This window comes from Protopterus annectens, chromosome 2.part0, assembly GCF_019279795.1.
Source record: "Protopterus annectens isolate FY-2018-M chromosome 2.part0, PAN1.0, whole genome shotgun sequence".
Classification (NCBI taxonomy): Eukaryota; Metazoa; Chordata; order Ceratodontiformes; family Protopteridae; genus Protopterus; species Protopterus annectens.
The window spans coordinates 1,678,738,652-1,678,759,035 of NC_056728.1; the positions used below are offsets into that span (position 1 = coordinate 1,678,738,652).

Sequence of the window (20,384 nt, forward strand, 5' to 3'; positions counted from 1 at the left end):
GGGTATGTTTTAGGTGATTAGCAGCAAACTCGGTCTGAAGGGAGGAAGGAGACAGAGGGGCATTATGGGTAAGTGGAGGAGCTGGGAGCTTGGATCAGTAGCTGGAAAATGCGGCCATGTCTGATCCGATTCGGATCCGAAACCCACAGGTTGAAGACAAATGAAGTACAACTACTCAGATGGAAAAATATGGTGAATACATTTTTTTTGTAGATTGAGCATTAGCCGAGTTTTCAGCAACAATGTTAATAATTTGTAAGGATCTTTTTGCATTTGTTTCCTCAGAAAATATATGTAGCGTATACATGCTGTGTCACATTTGCAGTTCTGTAAAATTCCTACAGCTTGTTTTCAGATGGGGAGAAGTGGTGCGTATATTAGTAACAAAGATTTCTGAACACCTATTTTGAAGGCTGTGTGTGATGAGCTGTTAATTTAATTTGATTCCTTTAGAACAAGTCTACAAGCGAGAATGCAGGTATCGAGAAAGAAAAAAAGGTTTGGAGCCTATGCATAGCTTTTTAGAGATGCCACGTAACACACATTTATCCTTGCCAAGATTGTTTGACATTTCTTGGCCCCATGGCATAGACAGTGATAAAGCCTGAACTACAGCCCATGCAACCCATGTGTGATTAGTGGCATGGGTGTCCTAGGATTGAATGGGAGGTATATCAACTTGCGGAGCAGATACTGTCACTCATCCTGAAGGGTGGCTGCTAGACCCATGGCACTGGCAATACTTAGCAGTGGCTGGGTGTATTACCCACCTTCCAAGGCATGTTGGCCTGTGGTACATTGGGCAAGAACCTCTCTGATAAGCCAGGGAAATGTATGTGTGGGACCAAGCACACCTTCTCTTCGTGACCAGGCACATATAATGAGTTTGGAGGTAGCGTAGTGGGAAGGAAGCATAATTCACTATGCAGGAATTGCACCTGGGCCAGTTCCTTATGGGGGGGAAGAGATTAGCCAACAGGTGTTCTCTGGCAGGAACAGCCTCACATAGTTTGGGGATATTTAGATATCCTTCCAAGACTGAAGAATACTGCAACAGTGATAAGGGATATCTTGCCAAGGATAGCCAAATGTCTGTCTAGCATACCAAAGCCTTTACACATTTCAGGTGCCATAGGTCAAATGTATGTCCTACATGCAAGGTGTAAGGTATATATTTGATGTACAGTACAGAATACTCAGAACTTCTTTGCTGCCAGTCTCAATGCTACCTTTGAATTCAGTCTGCAAGCTATTCACCAAGTTGGTTCAACTACTGAGCCTTCTAAAGGTAGGTGCCCCATTGGGGTCTCTTCCTTTGTGTTTTCTTTAGTTTACATATCATCCACGAAGGCAAACTGAGTGTTAGAGGCAGACTCCCATAAAGATAGACACAAAAAGTGCCTTTTCTTGTTTGGGTGCTACACATGACCATACGCAATGTGAGATTTGCCAGACATTTGTCCCTAAGACACTCCCCAGTCATTTGTCATCTCTTTCTATTTAAAGTTGAAATTTTTGGCTCAGGGTACCATGGCAGAATCTGCCCACCCAGACATTCAGATGCCGCTTAAGGAGAAAGATAAAAAGGGGAGTACTGATCTTGGTGCTGTCCAGCATCCACTGGACATCTCCATCAGGTTGGATGGAGAACCAGAGGACTGTTCAGTGCCATTGCTAGCTTCCTCTACCACAGCCCAGTTGGAGGCCAAAACAGAGCTCTCCACACACATCCACTGAGGCTGTGTATGCGTCTGATGCAGATGTAGAGAGAGAACCACTGCAGATTATTTTGGAGGTTTCTTGGTGATTCCCCAAATACTTGCGAGGGAAGAGGTGCCTGTTACCATCATTGAATTTAGGCAGAGGTCTGAACCTCCTAGATTTGCTAAAACTGATGTTCCTTTGAAAAAGAAGCAGAAGACTACACATGTGGCCTTAGTAACTAAGGATACTCACAAAGACTGGCAAGATTTTACTCGGGGGGGGCTGGCTTTTCAGTGTTCTTATGACTCTTATTCCCCCCTTCAAAAATTAACTGTTCCTGGTTGTCCACTTCTTCCAAATGTCCTAGGGACTCTGATTCCTCTGATGAAGAGTTAGACTCTGGTGAGGACTGGCTTACTCCTCGCAGATCCACTCTTCTTTTGCCCCAGGGTGTGAAGAAGAGGATTCACATTCTCCCGACTCTTCTGTGGAAGAATTGTCCTTTTGGGATATGGTGGCTCATATGATGGAACAGTAAGTGCGACTGTTCCTAGGTTTCTGAAATTCAAAAAAGGTACTATGAATTCTGGCAAACAGATTTCCCTTGGCCTTCTGTACTCCCTTTAGTGCTGGATGCCCTTTTCGATACTTTCACTGCAGCTTCGCAGGTCCCTTTTTCTCAGCCTCCTGCCCCTAAGCAACTGAACAACATAAACTTCCTAAAGCTCAAAAGTTTTTGTATAAAAGCCCTTCCTCTGATCCAGCTGTTATTTCTTTAACTAGTGATAAACCATCCAAGTTGCTGTCCTCTTCTAAGCTTTTAAGTTCTGATAAGGACTGCCATGCCATGGACAGCAAAGGTAAAAAAGTATACACCTCTGCTACCTTCACTTTCAAGGCTGTTAATAACTAGACCCATATGACTAGATATTACCTGGCACTTCTTCCTCAGTTTGGGAGAATTCTGGCTTATATGCTTGATTTGAAGTGTAAGGCTTCTGCCATTTCCTTTTTGAGCTCTGCTTCTCAGGTGGCTCGTCATTCTATTAAATACAGTTATAATGCTGCTGATGCCTCCTCTAGGGCAGCTGCATCTGGATCTGTAGTGAGGAGGTATCCTTGGTTTCATTTCCACGGTCTATCTGAAGACATAAAATCAAAATTATTAGACTCCCCCTTAGGCAACCAGAATCTCTTTGGCACTCCTGCTGTTGAATTGTTTAAGACCCTTCAGGATAAGAGTAAAGTTATGCAGGATAAGAGTAAAGTTATGCAGGATTTGAAACAAATCTTTTTCTGTCATGTTCCTAATTTTCAGAGAAGCTATCCATGTAAGCCTTTCTTTGTTCATAGGCAGCGTAAACAGTCTTCTAGGAACAAACGGACTTCTGGGAGAGCTTTTCCAGACTAGTCATTTTAGGGTTCTAAGGGTCAAAAGCCTCCTTTTCCTGACAAATCTGCTTCTATTTGACATTCAACTACTCCTAACCCTCAGCCAGATACCTCTGTCCATCATGTTGACTTTCTTTACCTGATTGGTAACAAATATGCTTGGGTACTTTCCCATCATGGTTATTTTATAGTCTGGAAGTCCCTTCCTCAGCCTCCTACTTGTCAACTCCCACATTTCCTTAAGTTCTTTAGGATCTAGTGGTACAGAAAACCATCCAACCTGTTCTCTTGTCTCGGGAGGAAACAGGTTTTTATTCCAGGATGTTTCTGTTTTCCAGGAAGTAGGGTTCATGGGACCCATTCGAGACCTGTCCTTTCTCAACACCTGTCTCAAGGTTCCCTCTTTCAAGATGTTGTCTCTTCAGACCCTTTTCCCCCTGCTTCCGCCAGCTTTTCTGGTATCCTGGATGTGTAGGATGCTTACATCCATGTTCCTATTCACCCTCTCTTCAGGAAGTTTTTATGCCTATCTGTTTTTTCTTTCTGTCATTAGTTCTCAGCTTTGACTTTTGGTCTTTCTACAGCTGTGGGGGGTTTTACCAAATGTCTGGCCCTTGTGGTAGTCTTCTGCAGACTTTAGGGAATTCATATGTCATCTTAACTGGATAACCTTTTGATTCAAACGCCCTCTCAGCAGCTCCTGTTTCAGGATCTGTGGTTCACTGTGCTTCTTCTATGCAGTGTGGGGTTCGTTCTCAATTTCAGAAAGTCTGCTGTTCCTGGGTTGCAGGACTCGGACATTTCCTATGTTGGCTTGCCTCCTGCATCTCAGGGTCCTCTCTTTGACTGTTTATTTTGAGTCGCTTCTACTCTTTCCAGTCCTTCATGCAAGGACATTTTTCTGAGCTCTGGGATACATGGCATCCACCAATCCCATGGATCCCTTTGGCAAAGTCCTGAAGAGGATATTTCAGTGGTCTCTCAAGACTTGTTTGGCTGCTGTCTGCTGTTGTGTCTGGTTCCTATCCTGCCTTGTCTCAAGCTTGAGCTCTGATGGAAAATTGATCAAATTTCTCTGAATCAAAGCCTGCCTTTTCAGGTTCCTCTCCCTACTCAGGAGCTGTACATGGATGCTTCCAATCAAGGTTGGAGAGCCTCTTCCAAACACCTCAAAGTCTGGGGTCATTGGTCCCATTAACAACTGGCAGACCATATCATCATCAAGTAGACGAAGGCACTACTCTTAGCTCTCCATCTTCCTCTGCTATCAAAGGTCCTGCACAAGATCATGTGGGACAGACCCAAAATCTTGCTGGTGACTCCCTTTTTAACACAGACAGCATTGGTTCCCCTTCTGTTTCAGCTGGTCAGAGGCAGTCATCACAAATTGCCTCACAGGATGGATCTTCTCACAACAGACAAGGGGTCTCTTATTCACTCTCACTTGCCCACCCTTCACTTGACACTTGGGTGATAGGTTTTTGGTTCCTTTTGGACACCAATTTTCTGAGAGTGTGCTTCAGGTTTTTCAAGAGGCCAGAAAACCCACTACTAGAAAATCCTGTCAGATTAAATGGAAGAGATTTTCTGTTTGGTGTCTCAAGCATGACCTGGACCCTTTATCTGTGGGTATTCCTATGATCCTTTCTTTTTTGTGTGAGTTGCTGAATTTGGGCTTTACATATTCACCTGTTAAAGTTAATTTGTCAGTCATTTTCACTTGTCTGCCTCTGAATCCACCACTGGCTTCTAGTTTTGAAGTAAAAACATTCTGAAAGGCTTTCTTCATATTCACCCTTCTTGAGACCTTAATTTTGTTCTTGAGAAATTGACTCAGTTTCCTTTTGAACCTGCACTTTCCTCTACAACATTGTACTTGGAAGACTGTATTGTTGGTGGTGCTTGTTTTTGCTAAGAGGGTCTTTGAATTTCTAGTACTTGTGACAGTTCCACCTTCTTTGTTTTTTCACTAGGACATGATGTCTCTGTGCAATTCTTTTACGCCCACAGTGGTTAATGATTTGTCCTTGAATCAGTCCATTCATATTCCTTACTTATCACTTCTCCACAGAATCCTAGTGATAAGGTTCTTCATACCTTATGCTGAAATATCACCTGGACAAAAAAAAACATATCAAGAAATCTGAACCGTTTTTTTGTTTCCTTTAATTTCAGGAAATTGGGTTTGGTGGCTTCTAAGCAAACTGTCTCCTCCTGGATTTTTAAGGCCATTTCTTTTTGCTATTCTTTTCCTGGCATGCAACTTTCTTCTTCTGTTCATGCTACCAGGCAGTGGCCTCCTCTCATTCATTTTTTCAAGGGTCTGGATATTAGATCAATCATGGAGGCTGTTCCTGGTCTTCTATTCACATTTTCATCAAACATTAAAAGCTGGATGCCATTTCTAGGACCGGGATGGGGTTTGCCAGAGTCATCCTTCATGGCATTTTGGAGGGCTCTTCTGTGGGTTTCTCCTCCCAATCTTTCCAGTAGCTTTTGTACCTTCCCGAGTGTGACGAATACTACATTAGTGTTAAGGAAGGACTTTGTACAGTTGTGTAAGATCTTACCATAACAATAGATGTTTTAGGATCATAGAAAGTTACTAGGCTAATGGCCCAAGGGCCCTTACAAGCCTAGCCAAATTTTTCCCTTGTTACCATGATCAGCACCTATTGTCCCTGTCCAAGAGGGACACAGGTGGAACCCCTGGGGTGACTTTATGGTTACCCATCCAGTTGTCCAGATTGTATTTGAAGAGGGCCAATAAGGTGCTCTGCTTTATGTGAAGCGGGGGTTTATTCCAAAGGTGTGGTAACCTCTGGGAGTCAAATTTGTCCCTCCAGCAGGTTCTTTTGATGTCACATACCAGGTTTAGGTCTCTAGAGCGAGTAACCCGTGTGCCATTTGACTTGCGGATGTGCAGCATTTCCAATAAAGTGGGGTCAGAGATTGCCTTGTATGCAAGGCAGAGATCGCCTCTGAGTAGTCTGTATGAAACAGAATAAAGTGAGAGTGATTTCAGCTTATCCACATAGGATAGCTGCTAAAGACTTTGAATTTTATTTGTGAGGAACCTTTGTGGTCTCTCCAATTGTTGCAGGTGCCTTGAAAGGTAAATGCCAAAAGGGGTGTTGTACTCGATTATTAATGAGTGGAGAGTACAGGGAGGTGATAACTTCAATTTTTCTTGAGGCAATGCCCTTACTTATGAGGTGAGCCATATAGAATGACCTTCTTACCACTTGGAGACATGGTGATTAAAGGCAAGATTGCTGTCAACCTAATTACCCAGATCTCTCACCACTGAGTGTGTAGTTAGCGTATTGACAGTGATGTGGTAATGTGAAGGAACATTGCTCTTGCCGAATGGGATGATAATACATTTTATTGCATTGAATTTGAGGCCATGACTTTGGCACCAGTCATTTGTTTGCATAAGACCTTCTTGAAGGATGTTGACATCTTTTGGAGAGTCTATAAACGCACCCAGTTTGCAGTTGTCAGCAAACTTTGTCAGCCACAGTCCTTTGATTTTAGCTTGTACTTCAGAGAAATAGATTCCAAAGAGTAGAGGTCCCAGGACCGCTCCCTGTGGAACACCACTGGTAATGGGTCTGCTGTTGGAGGTGGACTCCCCTATTTTGACTGTATGGGCTCTATCAGAGACCCAGTTCACAACCCATCTTATGATATAAGGATTGATGTCTAGCTGGGAGAGTTTGTCAATGATCCCCAAGTGAGAGACAGTGTCATACACCTTGGCCTGGTCTAGGTAGGCTGTATGCACAGATTTCCCCTCATCCAGGGCCCTCGTGATTGTCTCAAATAAGTCAACCAGGTTTAACAAGAATGATCTCCCGTTGACAAATCCAAACTTGGTAGGATCTACTGTTTGGAGCTTACCTATATCTTTAAGGTCCATGATGATTCTCTCCATGGCCTTGCAGATAAGGCTAGTCAGGTTAATAGGTCTGTAGTTCCCAGGGTCAGTAGAAACATCACCTTTGTGCAGGGAGATAGTGCCTGTTTCCATTCATCTGGGATGAAGCCAGTGCATAGACTGTGATTGAAAAAGAGTAGGCAATGGTGATGCTAATTCTTGTTTGAGTCCATGTAGGACACATCCTGGGAAGTTATCAGGTCCCATTGATGCTGTGCTTTTAGCCTTAGAGAGGGTGTTTACAACCTGCTCTTTAGAGATTCAAGGTAGTGGTAGAGATGTCATGAAGTATGTGTGGTGGGGACGGGGGAGTGATGTTTTCATTGAACCTGTTTGCTAGCAGGTGAGCTATGTCCACCGGCTCAGTGTATGCGTTACTATCAATTACCAGTTTCGTGCAAATCTGAGCCTTGCCTTTTAGGTTACAGATGTAACTAAACAATGCCTTAAGGTTGTCTTTGGTTGAGGAAGCTAACTTGGATTTGTAGTTTGCCTTGGAGGACTTCACAAGAAGTCTTATTTGCTTATTTAAGCTGAGGAGGGAGTGTCTGCAGTCTAGAGCTTGCTCCTTCTTATGCCTGGATAACAATTTCTTCCTTTTATTGTAAAGCCTGTTAATGGTGATTGTCCACCAGGCAAGTTTGCTTTTTCGTGAAGAGCTTGTTTTGGTCCTGACAGGTACTACTAAGTGAATGCAGCTGTACAGGTGCTTGTACAGGGCGTTGATGTAGAGCTCGGCATAGTTACAAGTTCAGTCTGAGGGGAGAGGTGCAGTTAAACTATTTATACCATCCTGTCAGAGGTGATAATTTGCTTTGGAGAAGTTTTTTAGACTAGTCGCTGCTAGGGGAGGGGCAGGTATGATGGTTACCTCAAGTAAGACTGATTTGTGGTCAGATCTCACCAGGGATGAACTCACAGTGGGGGAAGCTACAGTGGTTTCCCATATTCGTAAGCACCAGGTCCAGGATGTTGGCACCCTGATGGAGGATATCAACCATGGTCCAGGGCATTGGAGTTGACAAGGTTGAGGAACCTTTGGGCAAGTGAGTTTGAGCACGAGTAATTCACCCAGTCAATGCTAGGGTAATTAGTCATCCAAAACTATGGTGTTAGGATGTGTCTTGATAGACTCAAATTGATCCAAATAGGCAGATTGTGTGTCCTGATTCATGGAGGAGGTTCTATAGCTGGCAGTGACTTGAAATGTCAAACCAACAGTTAATTGCACCTGAAGTTCTGTAGGGCTTCATACTGTTTAACCAATCTGGAGGTGTATTTATCCTTGATGAATATTGATACACCGTCTCCTTCAGTTTTCTTGCCTTCAGTTTGTGATCTGAATGTGTGGAAGGAGGTGTAACCCCATATGGCTGGGGTGCTCTCCACAGCCTTGAACCCAGGTCTTCCTGACTGCACAAATGTCTGCATCCTCCAGGGTGAGGACTGCTTCCCGTGAGTGCAGTTTCATGTTACGACAGGTAGTGTTTAGCAACATGACATTGAGGTTGTTTTTGGTTGATATTTTTATGTTGGGAGTTTTGTCCTTGTGACACTGCCTAAAAAAAGGCACTATGGGGGTGGCAAGAGCCATGGCCAGTAGCCAAAATCATATGGGTGACCGTTGAAGACCATCTCTGGCAAAGCATCGAGATCTGTCAATCATGTCATCCCAGGCTGAAAGATATTGGATCCCATTAGAATGACACTAACAACTAAGCCACTTATTGAAGTCAATCATTTTCTGTTTGTATTGGGGCATTATTCTAGGTAAAGGGCCTGAGACGCACAGTCCGAGAGCTCAGTCATGTCTCTCTTCATATAGTCCAGAGGGATATGTCTCAAGTCATTCACACCAAGATGGACTTTGATAGAGTCATAATGGTACCTGTTGTTGAGAAACTTGAGTACATGTGTGATATGGCAGATCCTGGCACCTGACAGACAGCTGACCGTGACCTTCTTATCCAGCCTGGTGAGAGGGACATCTGTGTGTCTCACGATGAAGTCTCCTGTGACTAATATGTTAGATTTAATGTTTAGTCTTATGGGCTTGACAGTTGTGACACTGGTGAATGAGCTGTTGTGTGTATTGTGTTCTGCAGAGGACGTATTATGTGTAGCTTGCATATGTTTGTGTTTGGGAGGTCTCTGGTGTTTAGATAAGTTTGTGGCGAGGACATCCGCATATGTAGGTATGTGTGATGTGGTTTTGGGTGGAGTAGGTGGTGTGGTGTGCATGCTGGCAACCCGCTCAGTGTCAAATGTATTGATTGGCGTGTGAGAAAGCATTGCTTCAAGGTTTTTAAATGCATTTCTCACATGTTGAGTTTATGTGGACTAGAAATAGAGGGTTGTCTTTGTAGATGAGGCAGTTGCTACACTGCCTCAGGGTGCCCTTGTTGACCAAGCTGGCTGGAGAAACTGTGGGAAATTGCCCAGTCATAGTGCTAGGTGAATTTATATGGTCAGAAACGGGAATATGGTAGGAAAGGGGTCACACGTAGGAATAACTAGTGAGCAAGTTGTGTTAATACCTCAGAGACTAGGTGTATTGCGACACTAGTAGGTAGAGCGGGGCCGCAGAAAAACTCTTGAGCCCGTTGTTACAATGAGGTGCTTACACAGCTTCATTAGTACTGCCTTTTTGCCTGGACACGTGCTAAAGATGAAGAACTACACTGTTGGGGTACAGCTGTATCCATGGGAAAAATTGTCAGAATTATCTGCGTAGCTATGGCGCACAATTGTGTGGCAGTCCGTGGTGCTGTGCGATGAGCAACCAAGCAGAAAGCCACTCAAGGGTGGGGATTAAATACTAGAAAGTTGAAACCTAAAACAAATTTAAAAAAGCTCAGAAGAATCAACAAAGTGCTTACTCAAAGCTTTAGAGCAGCCAACCTTTACTAGCCAGGGACCAATCAGCACAATCCTCTTAGTAAAGTGCAGAATGGCCCTTTCTAATCCAAGATGGCCTGGTAAATGAGCTCAGAACAAATAGCCACTACAAACAAACAGTGAGGCCCAGAAACAGCAGTCCTGAGTCTGGACTATGCTACGTTAGTAGCTACACTTTTTTAGGCAAAAAAAAAAAAGAGCAAGGAGACTCTAGAGAATGCTTTTAACGGAAAACAAATCAGTTGTGTGATACACTCCTTGGCAGGAAAATCAGAGCAAACAGATGGCTTAATAAATTAACATTTCCAGTTAATACCTTTCAAACAGTGAAAATGGCTAAAAAAGCTTTACAAACAGTGAAAACACTAACCAAAATGATTTAACAGGCCCAGTAAGGCAGAAAATTGCAGTACAACAGTGCATTTTGTTTATAGTAATAAAATACAGTAAAAATGTTGGCAGTAGGGGTAAGAAAAAGCAATAAATAGTAAAAATAAGCAAGAAAATAGGCAACTTGTGGTTTTTAGTAAACTCAGAAGCCTCTGTTCATCTGAAATCTCAGCACAGAGTTGTGGCTATGCCCTTCTTCCCTTCAGATCAGTATGAAAAAGCTTCTCACTGTTGCAGTTTTCTGTCCTTCCCTCCTGCCCCGTTACTTTCTGTTGCTTTCCTTCTGGCCGAGAGGTCTTTCTTACTTCTTCTCTGCCTCGCTGTACGTTATTGTTTTCCTCTGGTGTTGCTGTGGTTCTTCTGGGGCTTTTCATTTTTGAAGATAAGGTGCTTGTGCATCACATATGTACCTTAAGCCTTGCCTGTAGGACATAATGTCTGGTGTATGCTTGCAAAGTGTAAAGGCTTTGGCATGCACGCTGGATGTTTGACTATCCCCGGCAGGATATCCCAAGAGCAAATAATACTGCAGCAGTGAAAGTAAGACATCTGCCCTTATGGTAAAAAAAAATCTTACACAACTGTACTTTTCCACTCTTGCAGAGTGAATAGTCTGAATGAGTGCAGGTGATGAAGCTGTTGGGACCATGTCTTGCACAGCTGTGGAGGAAGGTTTAAGCTTCCATCAAGTCTTATTAAGGGCTACATCTCACCTATGTCCATTTTTGAATCTATGCTGATAGCTGCAGATCAGGTACTTGCTGAACTGTACATGCTGTACTATTTCTGGATGAATTCTTTTGCCAGAGGTCTTAATATGTTAAAGGACCTGTAGTTACATATGTCACAGTTCGGTTTTTTTTCCTGTGTCTGTTTGTGTGTTCATGTCCACTGTCAGGAGTGGTTTACATGAAAGTTAAGGTCTTTATAGGTTCATAGGTGTACACTAGGCTAAAGACCAATGGGGCCCAGCCAGACATCCCAAATGAATCCTGCATATTTTTGAAACTTAGACATTATTTTAAGGGGTATATGTAATCCAGGGGTTTGATCTACATACTTCCTGTGTCCGTAAGAGAAGTAGGTCCCAGACCAGAGGTGAATTTCCTATTTCCCATCCATTAGTCCAGGTTATGCTTGGATAGAGTTAGAGAATAACTCTGCTTCACATGGATGGAAAGTCAGTTCCGGATAAGGGTAATTCTCTGAGACACATCCATGTCCCTCCAGCACGTCCCTAGGCCATACAAAAATATCACTTATTACAGAATACACTTAGCAGAGAATGCATGCACTGTAAAATGACCAGTTCCAAAAGCCCATACATCGATGCTGTGTAGCCAGTAATTATCCAGTAATCATTCAGTATCACTGACTGAACCAGAATTCCCACATACTGAGAATCCATTTCCTGGAATCCACAGCTGAGAAGCAAACAATCCAGGAAACTCCAGTCAGTAACTCTACTTCACAACAGAAAATAACAGAGTGATCACAGCACTAAATGCTGAATTTTGTTCTCTCATCATTCTTGCACCAACATCATGGATACTCAAAAGCTTCTCGTTGATTTTAAGAAGGTGGAAAATCAGTCTTTCAGGCTGATGAGTAAGTTGAGATCACAACATAGTTTTTTTTATATATGCCGTTGCTCTGTTTTTCACCCAAATCACCACACAGTAATCTTTTATATCATGGAATAATCAAGGCCAACAAACAGGGTTTGATTCTGACTTGTGGTGATTGGCAAGGCTTCCATTTGTTTCTGGACTGATAGTCAAATGTTTACTCTTTACCACTGTGTGTGTACATGTTCTTATTTGCCTTGGCCTAGGCTGCGGCTGAAAAGGGTACCCAGACCAGATCACTTACGCAGCTTTCAAACAAATGTATTTATTTACTGACATTTGTTTACCAAGTTAGTTTGACTGTGCCTAAAAATGCATACTTTCAGATGAGGTCTAGGAAGAAACGCTCCTGTCCAAAATTGCAATTTACAATTAATGATTACACTTGAGTTATAAAAAAATACAGAGTTGATAAAAGCAGTACAAAGAATAAAAAACTGTATTGTATAATACTGTACAATACAATTTTAAAACAATGTAATATGATGCAAATTTGTGATAACACTAAAATTGTATAAATAATAATGATACTAACAGAATGATACTCAAATAATAATAAAAATGATGCTAGCTAACTTTCCATAGTAGCTATATGCTGTCCTCTATCAAATTTATATTTAATCAGCCATGTTCTACTGTTACTGTGAATTCCAGAATTAGCAGAAACCGTTTTGTAAAGAGAGTGTCCTTTTTCTTGCTTTATGTAACATTTTAAGCAACAAAGGTGTCTGGTTGTAGGTGAAGAGAAAGGACAGATAGGCATTTGTGAAGACTGGCAAGGTTCCTTTTTGATGTGGAAAAGTGTTGGCTATTCTGTGATTCCACACTTTGATAACTTCCATAGGTTTATGTTATGTTATCCTTAAGAAGTTTGTTAGTTTCTGCTCAGAAGTCTTTTGGGTTCTTCATGATGGTGCTCTGTAACCCTAGGTGTCCTACACTGAATGAATTACCTTGCACTTAAATCTCTGAATTTTTTGGGAGGCTTTAACTATTGGTCTTGGCAAAAATGCTAATCTTGCTGTCTGTCCCTATTATACTATGTTATACAGGACTAAGCTCATTACTGAAACCTGTGGTATTTCTGCTGATGATACTTTTTCCCATTTTAGCAACCTCTTATGATCCATTGTATACTTAGGTCCCATACACATTACATTTTCTACTAACCTCTTTTGTGTGAGTCACAAGTATCTTGGTGACATCCAGATATAGAGTATCTACTGGATTGTCTTTATCCAGCTGTTTTAGTGACTCATCAAGAAACGTGATTAGCTTACATTTAGGAATCTGGTTTGCTTATACCTACTATGACTGGTTTAGAAATGATTGTACATCAGGAAGTCAGCCAAATACAGAGCAATATTTTTTTTTGCGATAGCAAGCCTTCCTGCCCCTTTCACATGAGTTAGGTGCCCCCATATCCTGTAACTTCATTATTCCCATCTTTAGGTTTCACATCCTCTGGGAGATGAAAGAAAATATAATTCCAGTCATGAGATTGTACATCCTATAGTAATTCCATGGTGAGCGTCTGATGATCAACCCCTTCGTTTCAACGTTCCTGTTTGCTAGATTAAATTGGACCAGAAAGATCTCTTCTATGTGAAGTCGTACAGCTGCTAATATCCAAACCCATTCACAATTCTGTCCTGCTTATTTCTTTTTTTCATGACCTGGAATGCAAATGAAATTTGACAGGTTTTTAGTTATCTGGCTTTATTTCTGAACCCACATTTGTATAAAAGTACCACTCTTGTCATATTTTAATCCAGTTGTACCACATCATATTCCTTGGAGAAACGGTATAACTTAGCCAGTGACTTCACCAGTCAGTACTGAAAATTTATGAGGTGTTATAGAGAGACATGGATTTTTCTTCTGCATTCTGGATGAGATGTACAACAAGTTGCTTTTATGGTTTGTTTACTTTCACTGCCCAACCTGTTAATTTGATTTCCCCTATGTGTTCATCCCCATGTCACATGGAAATAAAACTTGATGCTGTGTCAGTGACATGCTTTCCAAAATGCACCTGTAGCTCTTATAATTAAAGTAGGGCAGGATAAAGGGAATGGAAACCCTAAATAACTTTAAGAAGGAATAAAAGCCAATGAAGTGGTTGAGTAGTGTGGTCAGTGTGTCAGTGTTGTAAAAAAAATACAGCATTTGTATTGGTTTGTAATAAAATAATTAAGACAGCATATCTCCTTTGCTTACTGTTAAAGACGTGGTCTCAAGAATACTAAATGCTGTTTTTTTTTTCCAGTAGTAAATACAAACTGGGGCTTTGGGAAAGTAAAACTAGATAAACAAAGATTGGAGTTTTGTACATTTTAATATGATACCAGGATGGTGTGGGTTCTTTTACACTTGCTTTTGGTATTTCATCAGCACCAGATGTATTCCAAAGAACTATTGCTCAACTAATGGAAGGCTTGGTGCTGCAGACAGCTGATGACCTGTTATTATGGGATCAAAGAAAAAGAGCATGAGTGATGACCAGTACAGTTGCTGGAACATGATCCAGAGAAAATCTGAGCAATTGTTTGTATGCGAAAGCCAGAACACAAGTCAAAATTGCAGAGCTTTTAGAAATTGTGCAGTACATTGCTTTGTTTGTACCTACTATGACTAAGATAAGTACATCTTTAAAAAGTTATTAAATTAACATAGTCAGGGAGTAGAGATAAGAACAAGATAAGCTCTTTGAAGTGCTCAAAAACAAGGCAAAGATGTTCCAAATTTATAATAGCAGGTGTGAATAAACCTGCTATGTTATAAGTAGATACTAGCCAGAATGGTATAGGAGCAATGAACTTACATGAGAATAGCCTGTTTGCCTGTGGGTGTACAGCATTTACAAATATAAAACAAAAAGAGATGTGTGCAGCTAGAAAAGGAACTCTTAGCAATAGTAAAGGGAATGGAGAAATTGCATGAATATGGCAAAGAATTTCATGCTGAAACACTGCACAAAACATCCGAAAGCATATTCTAAAACTAGTTGTACAATGAACCCTGAAACTGCAGTGGATGTTACCTAATCTGCAGAATTTTGTGATCTGAAAGTGATGTGCAGAGCAGGCTGACTTAGAAATACAACTACTGAAAAGTCAGTACTATAAAATGTTGATCTCGGTAAAAGCCATCAGTATGGAAAGGAATTCAACCTTTATTGTTCTTTCAATGGAAGTATAAGTTGTGTCTGGGGCTTCATCTTTAAAACTGACAAAGTAATAGTTCCCAGCCAAAAGAGGAGACAAATGCTTGCAAAGAATATGCACGTCACACATGGGAATAGTGAAATGTAAAGAAAGAGCAAGAAATATAATGTTTTGACCTGGAATGTCAAGCAGCAAAGGTTTTGCCACATGCATTGTATAGCAGAAAAGTAATCCTAAATCACAGATATGAGCATACCAATTTCTAGATATTTTGTGAAATTAAATGGATACTGGTATGTTCAATTTCAGATAACCTGTTTTCTTGTCTTTGTGAAATATTTTAAGTTCCTCTGAAATTATCATGCTTACAGACAAAACAAGTGGAACTGCAATTAGTACTTTAAGATCTATATTCGTGAGACAAGGAATATCTACAATGTCATATCTAGTACTGGTCTGTAATATATAAATGAAAATTCAGACTTGCTTGTGAATGAGAATTCAGACATGCAGATTCTATCCTTTTCCAGGATTCAGGTTGGAAAACTGTACAGACAATGAATAGTTTAATGTAAAAGATCTGTAAGAAAAGTCATATGGAATGTTATCTTGGCAGATTTGGAATATAGGAAAACTCCATTGCAGGGATTTTTGGTTTATTATCCGCTCAGCAGAAGTTTGAAAAGTAGATTGGCTAGATCATCTGCATTGCTGATGTCTGAGAAACAGCACAAAGTGAAGAAAGTTCTGGAAAGAATCCAGAGACATAAATAAAATAGAAACTGCAGAACACTGACAGGCTTACAATTTGGAGACAGTGAGAATCCAAAATACATGAGGAAGCCTGCAGGCTGAAGCTGCAGTAGTGTTAAAGCAGTTGAACCAAGATCCTGAGGTCATGGGGGAATATCAGAAGACACTGTAGACATTTGTATAAGACGAACATGTTACAAGTTACAAAAAAGGGCAGCCAGAACTGTCAAAGCCAGTCCTTTACAATGAAAACAAGACTATGAAAGCTCCAGAAGTTGTCTGTCCAAATGAGGCTGATGTGTAGCAAGAACTGTTCCAAAAGCAAAACCTGGTAAGTCATTTTGCACTCTTCAAATATTGTAAATCTTTGAAAACATCAGGCTGTTATGTGGACTGTTCCATTATTATAAAGGAGTATCGGGCTTGAACTTTGTCATTGATTATGTGTTGCTGAATGTCTAAAATTTTTCATAGTTAATGTGAATAACCCACTATTTGCGTACTACAATGTTAATGCTAATGCTGAGTTTGCAAGTATCAGTTTAAAACAGTATGTGTTTATCAGAGGGATGCATTTTTAGCTTTACAAAGGAGATTTTAGATATGGGGTATATACGTTTGTGCGCTGATGAGCTAACTCAAGTGATTTATTTATTGGTTTACTAGAAGCATCTGGCTGGGCAAAACCCATTTTCAGTGGGGGCCCAGGGAGAAAATCTCCACATAGTATGAATTACAATGTATATCACTCACAATTGGATATGCAATGGTAAGAGAATAATATAAACATAAAAAGTATGAAAGAAGAATCAAAAAATAAACATGATAAATGCAAATGAGTATGAAAAGAAAAAAAAAATTGTAGTATTGGTGGCAAAAGGTAAAGGTCACACAAGAGAGGAAATATTGAGTTGAGCATGTGTAAACAGTAGTATGGTAAAATAGTAGAGAGTTGTAGACTCTATATTAGCATGCCATGTGGTATGCAGAAGTTCCAGAGAAATCATTTTGCAGTGCCTTATGGAGTTTAGACCACTTCATCTGTCTTGTCTGTCTGTTATTTATTAAACCTACTGACATGGCAGACTTTCTCACCCTAACTGGGCTGACTCATTTGCAACACTTCCTTCAACTGATTGCATCTACTATGTCTTTATTTGGTATCAACAGCTTACACTATTCCATTTTTTTGTCACCAGTTGGATTTGCCATGTCCCACCAGCAGTCATCCTTTTGATTAGACACTACAACTGCCTCCATAATACAGTTATGCAATCGGCTCCCTACTACTTACTGAGAGAAGATCAGTCTGTCTCCCTCCTTTCCTTATCAGGTATCATATGCTGGAAAAGGGTATCTGATTCAGACCATCCTTAAACTTTTGTCACATGATAGTTGGTCTCCTAAACTTGAGGTATTATGCTAGACCCTCAACAAACCTATGTCCCCTTTGCTGATGAATGTTGCTCTAAAATGGGCTGCTTTTCCCACATCAAGTAAGTATCCAGTACATAATTTTTATGACTATGATCTATTGTCTTTATTGCTGTTACTGTTTTTAAGGGGTTAATTGTGCTTAAAACAGTAGTACAGGTAGTTTGGTTACTAAGGGTGCTTTTGCCTTGGGTTATTTTTCCCTGAGCAGATGTGATTACTATTCTGTCCTCAGGGTTTAAGTAGTACTGAAGAATAAGATAATCTGCAAAGATAGACAGTAATGATCACAGTAGATTGAATAGTATATTAATTGTGACACATGTCCAAGTTCGGTAATTAATGCACTGAAATCCAGATGCGTGGCTGCAGCTGCCCTGCTGGTTCTTTGTCTGGGCACTGCCTTTGCACCTCATTTTTCCGACTGAAAACCAACAGGAAATCGAAGTGATAGAATTTTGTATGTATTTATTTTTGATAATGTAGATAAAGATATTCAACGTCATATTTCAGTTTTATTTTTAAACACTTTCACGTGTACTATAACTTCTCACAAGTAGTTTTTCATTTTGTTGACTTCTGTGGGTTTTTTCCTTCCCTTTTTTAGATTTTTTTTAGTGTTTTAGTTCACTCAGTCTAGATAATTGCATTTATGTTTTCCCTTAAACAGTCTCTTTTCACTCAGTCCTAAATTGAAGTCATGGGTCTGTGTATTGTTTTTTTTTTGTTAGGGTTACCATTCTGCATGGAGGGTAATGGAAGGCCTTCTGTGGGGCAAGTCATACTCTTGGCTGCAAGTTCAACAGTTACTGCTGTACTGTACATGATTTACAAGAGAAAGTCTGCACTGGTTAGTGGATTAAAAGTAAGTTGAACGTGCTTTTTGTTAAACTAATTGCCTGTTATAATTATCTGTTCAAAAATTCTGTACTTTAGTAAATATGTCTTATATGTTTTAATACTTTTATCCTGTTCATTATTACTCTTGTTGTGTATGTTAGTATTCGTATTTTGGGTTTTACTTACTCCACAAAATTGTCCTTTAAATTGTGTAAGCTTGTGCTTTCTGTTTAGGATTGTATACTACATATTGCAAAAACTTTTGCTTTGCTCTGTATGAAGTACCTTGGTGGTGCTGTATAATGTGCCCTCCATCCAGCCTAGCTCTGAAAAAATTAAAAGGATAAAAATAAATATCATCTCAACCTGTTCTTGTGGTATGAATATTATGGGTTATTTGTTTGCATATAGGTTTGATTCTGTTTAAGTACCACTGAATAGTCTTACAACTGTAATACATTCAGACCCCAAACTGTGGGTAGTAAAGCCAAAGGAGGTGGAGTTTCAATATACATTAAAGACATACATACCTCCAGGCTGGTCAAACAGTATGACGCACAGGAGATGCTCCAAGTGCAGTTAACCGTTGATAAGACCCCTATTCAAATCAAGATGCCAAAACTGCCTATCTAGACCTCTTTGAATCTATCAAGATTCAACCCTTTACCCTGATCCTGGGTGACTTTAACTACCCAAACATAGACTGGAAGAACTACTCATGCCAGAACACAAATGCCCAGAGATTCCTCGATTTTGCCAATGCAAATGCCTTGGAACAGCTAATCGATACCCCCACAAGAGGTGATAATATCTTGGACTTGGTATTAGCAAACATGAGTAACCACTGCAGCATCCCTGCAGTATCATCCTCCCTTGTAAGATCCGACCATAGAGCCTTCTGTGTGGAGGCATACGTGAATGGGGTGTGCCTTCGTTGAAGGTTTGCGTCAGGGCTGGTAACCCGGTACGTAAAAATCCACTACCAATCATTAGCGGACTGGAGTTCTGCTGTGGCGACCCCTAACTGGGAAAAGCCGAAAGACACAAACAAACTAATGGGAGAGTTTTTCATGCAGGAAGATAGTCAGAGAGAGAGGAAACAAGTCCATTGTCTGAAATATTGGAGGAGTGTTGTGAGCATCATAGTGTTCTGTAAGGGGTGTGCCCTTTGGTGTGTACAGGGGTGCAGCAATTTGTAGCATACACCACAAATATGTTTCATATAGCTGGCTTAGTGGCATGGGCTGTGTGTTTGCCCACTCTGCTTAGTAATCTAGGACCTTTTATAAGCCAAGGTGCAGAAGCAGTTGTGGAAAAGTGACCCTAGCACTTTATTACAACTACTGCATAGGTGATGCCTGAGGGCATTTTAGATGGCTGACCTCATTTGCATGCATGCAGTCATGCTTATCAGAGTTTTCTGGACCTTTTTGTGCGTCTTCTAGGAAGGGTGGACTATGGCATGGCATTTAACTGATTAGCGCTCACTGTGCAAGGAGAAATTTGCCTCTTTTTTTTTTTTTAACCTTGCACGGTTCATCAGCAGGCACATTTTAAAGTTGTGCTTTATTGAAAAGCTACATTAAATTATTTTTGAGTTCCTCAGTGAAATATGTATTTAAGAAATATCACCCACATTTCAGAAACTTCCCTAGATAAAGCTGAAGAAGTGTCTAGTACTGCAGGCATTTCATACCTCATTAGCTACAATGCTGGACATGTACCAAGAGTGTGATGATTCCACTGGCATGCTTCACAACTTAAGCAGATGGGCTTTAATGGGCACTAAGTTACTTGTAGTCACTAGTCATCCGTAAGGTTGAATGGCTGTGCATTACTACTTAAACAGATAGGTTTTAATGGGTGCTAAGCAGGTTGTAGTCACTAGAAGTCAGTGAGGCAGAGCAAAAAATAAATAAAAAAAGTTACTTCTGCAAAAGGAGAGCCCTTACAGAGACAGAGCACCAGTGCACTGGCCATGTGAGTGTGCACAGTGAGTGTTCCTCTTGCAGACCTGTATACATTTTTACTTAGTGAGCATATTGTGACAGCAGGACGTGTATGAAAATAAATTAAAGTTATACAGTTTGTAATAAATATTGCGTTTCCTGTAAGCATTTTTTTAAGTTGATGATGGCTAGAGTGTACATATATACAAATGTAATTAAAGTTTTAGAGTTCATGTTAAACGTGTTTCTTGCAAGCAGCATGTTTTATTTAAGGTGATGTTTTGAG

The 20,384-nt window shown here is 40.6% G+C and overlaps 1 protein-coding gene across 1 annotated transcript in view; it reads left to right on the top strand.

The window, feature by feature from the left end:
* The window catches only part of MUL1 (mitochondrial E3 ubiquitin protein ligase 1), a 455,262-nt gene that overhangs the window by 72,105 nt on the left and 362,773 nt on the right, over positions 1-20,384 (top strand). The window contains exon 2 of the mRNA XM_044061726.1: positions 18,041-18,174. Coding sequence (XP_043917661.1) covers positions 18,055-18,174 — 120 coding nt within the window. The 5' untranslated portion in view covers positions 18,041-18,054. The remainder of the gene's footprint in view (positions 1-18,040; positions 18,175-20,384) is intronic.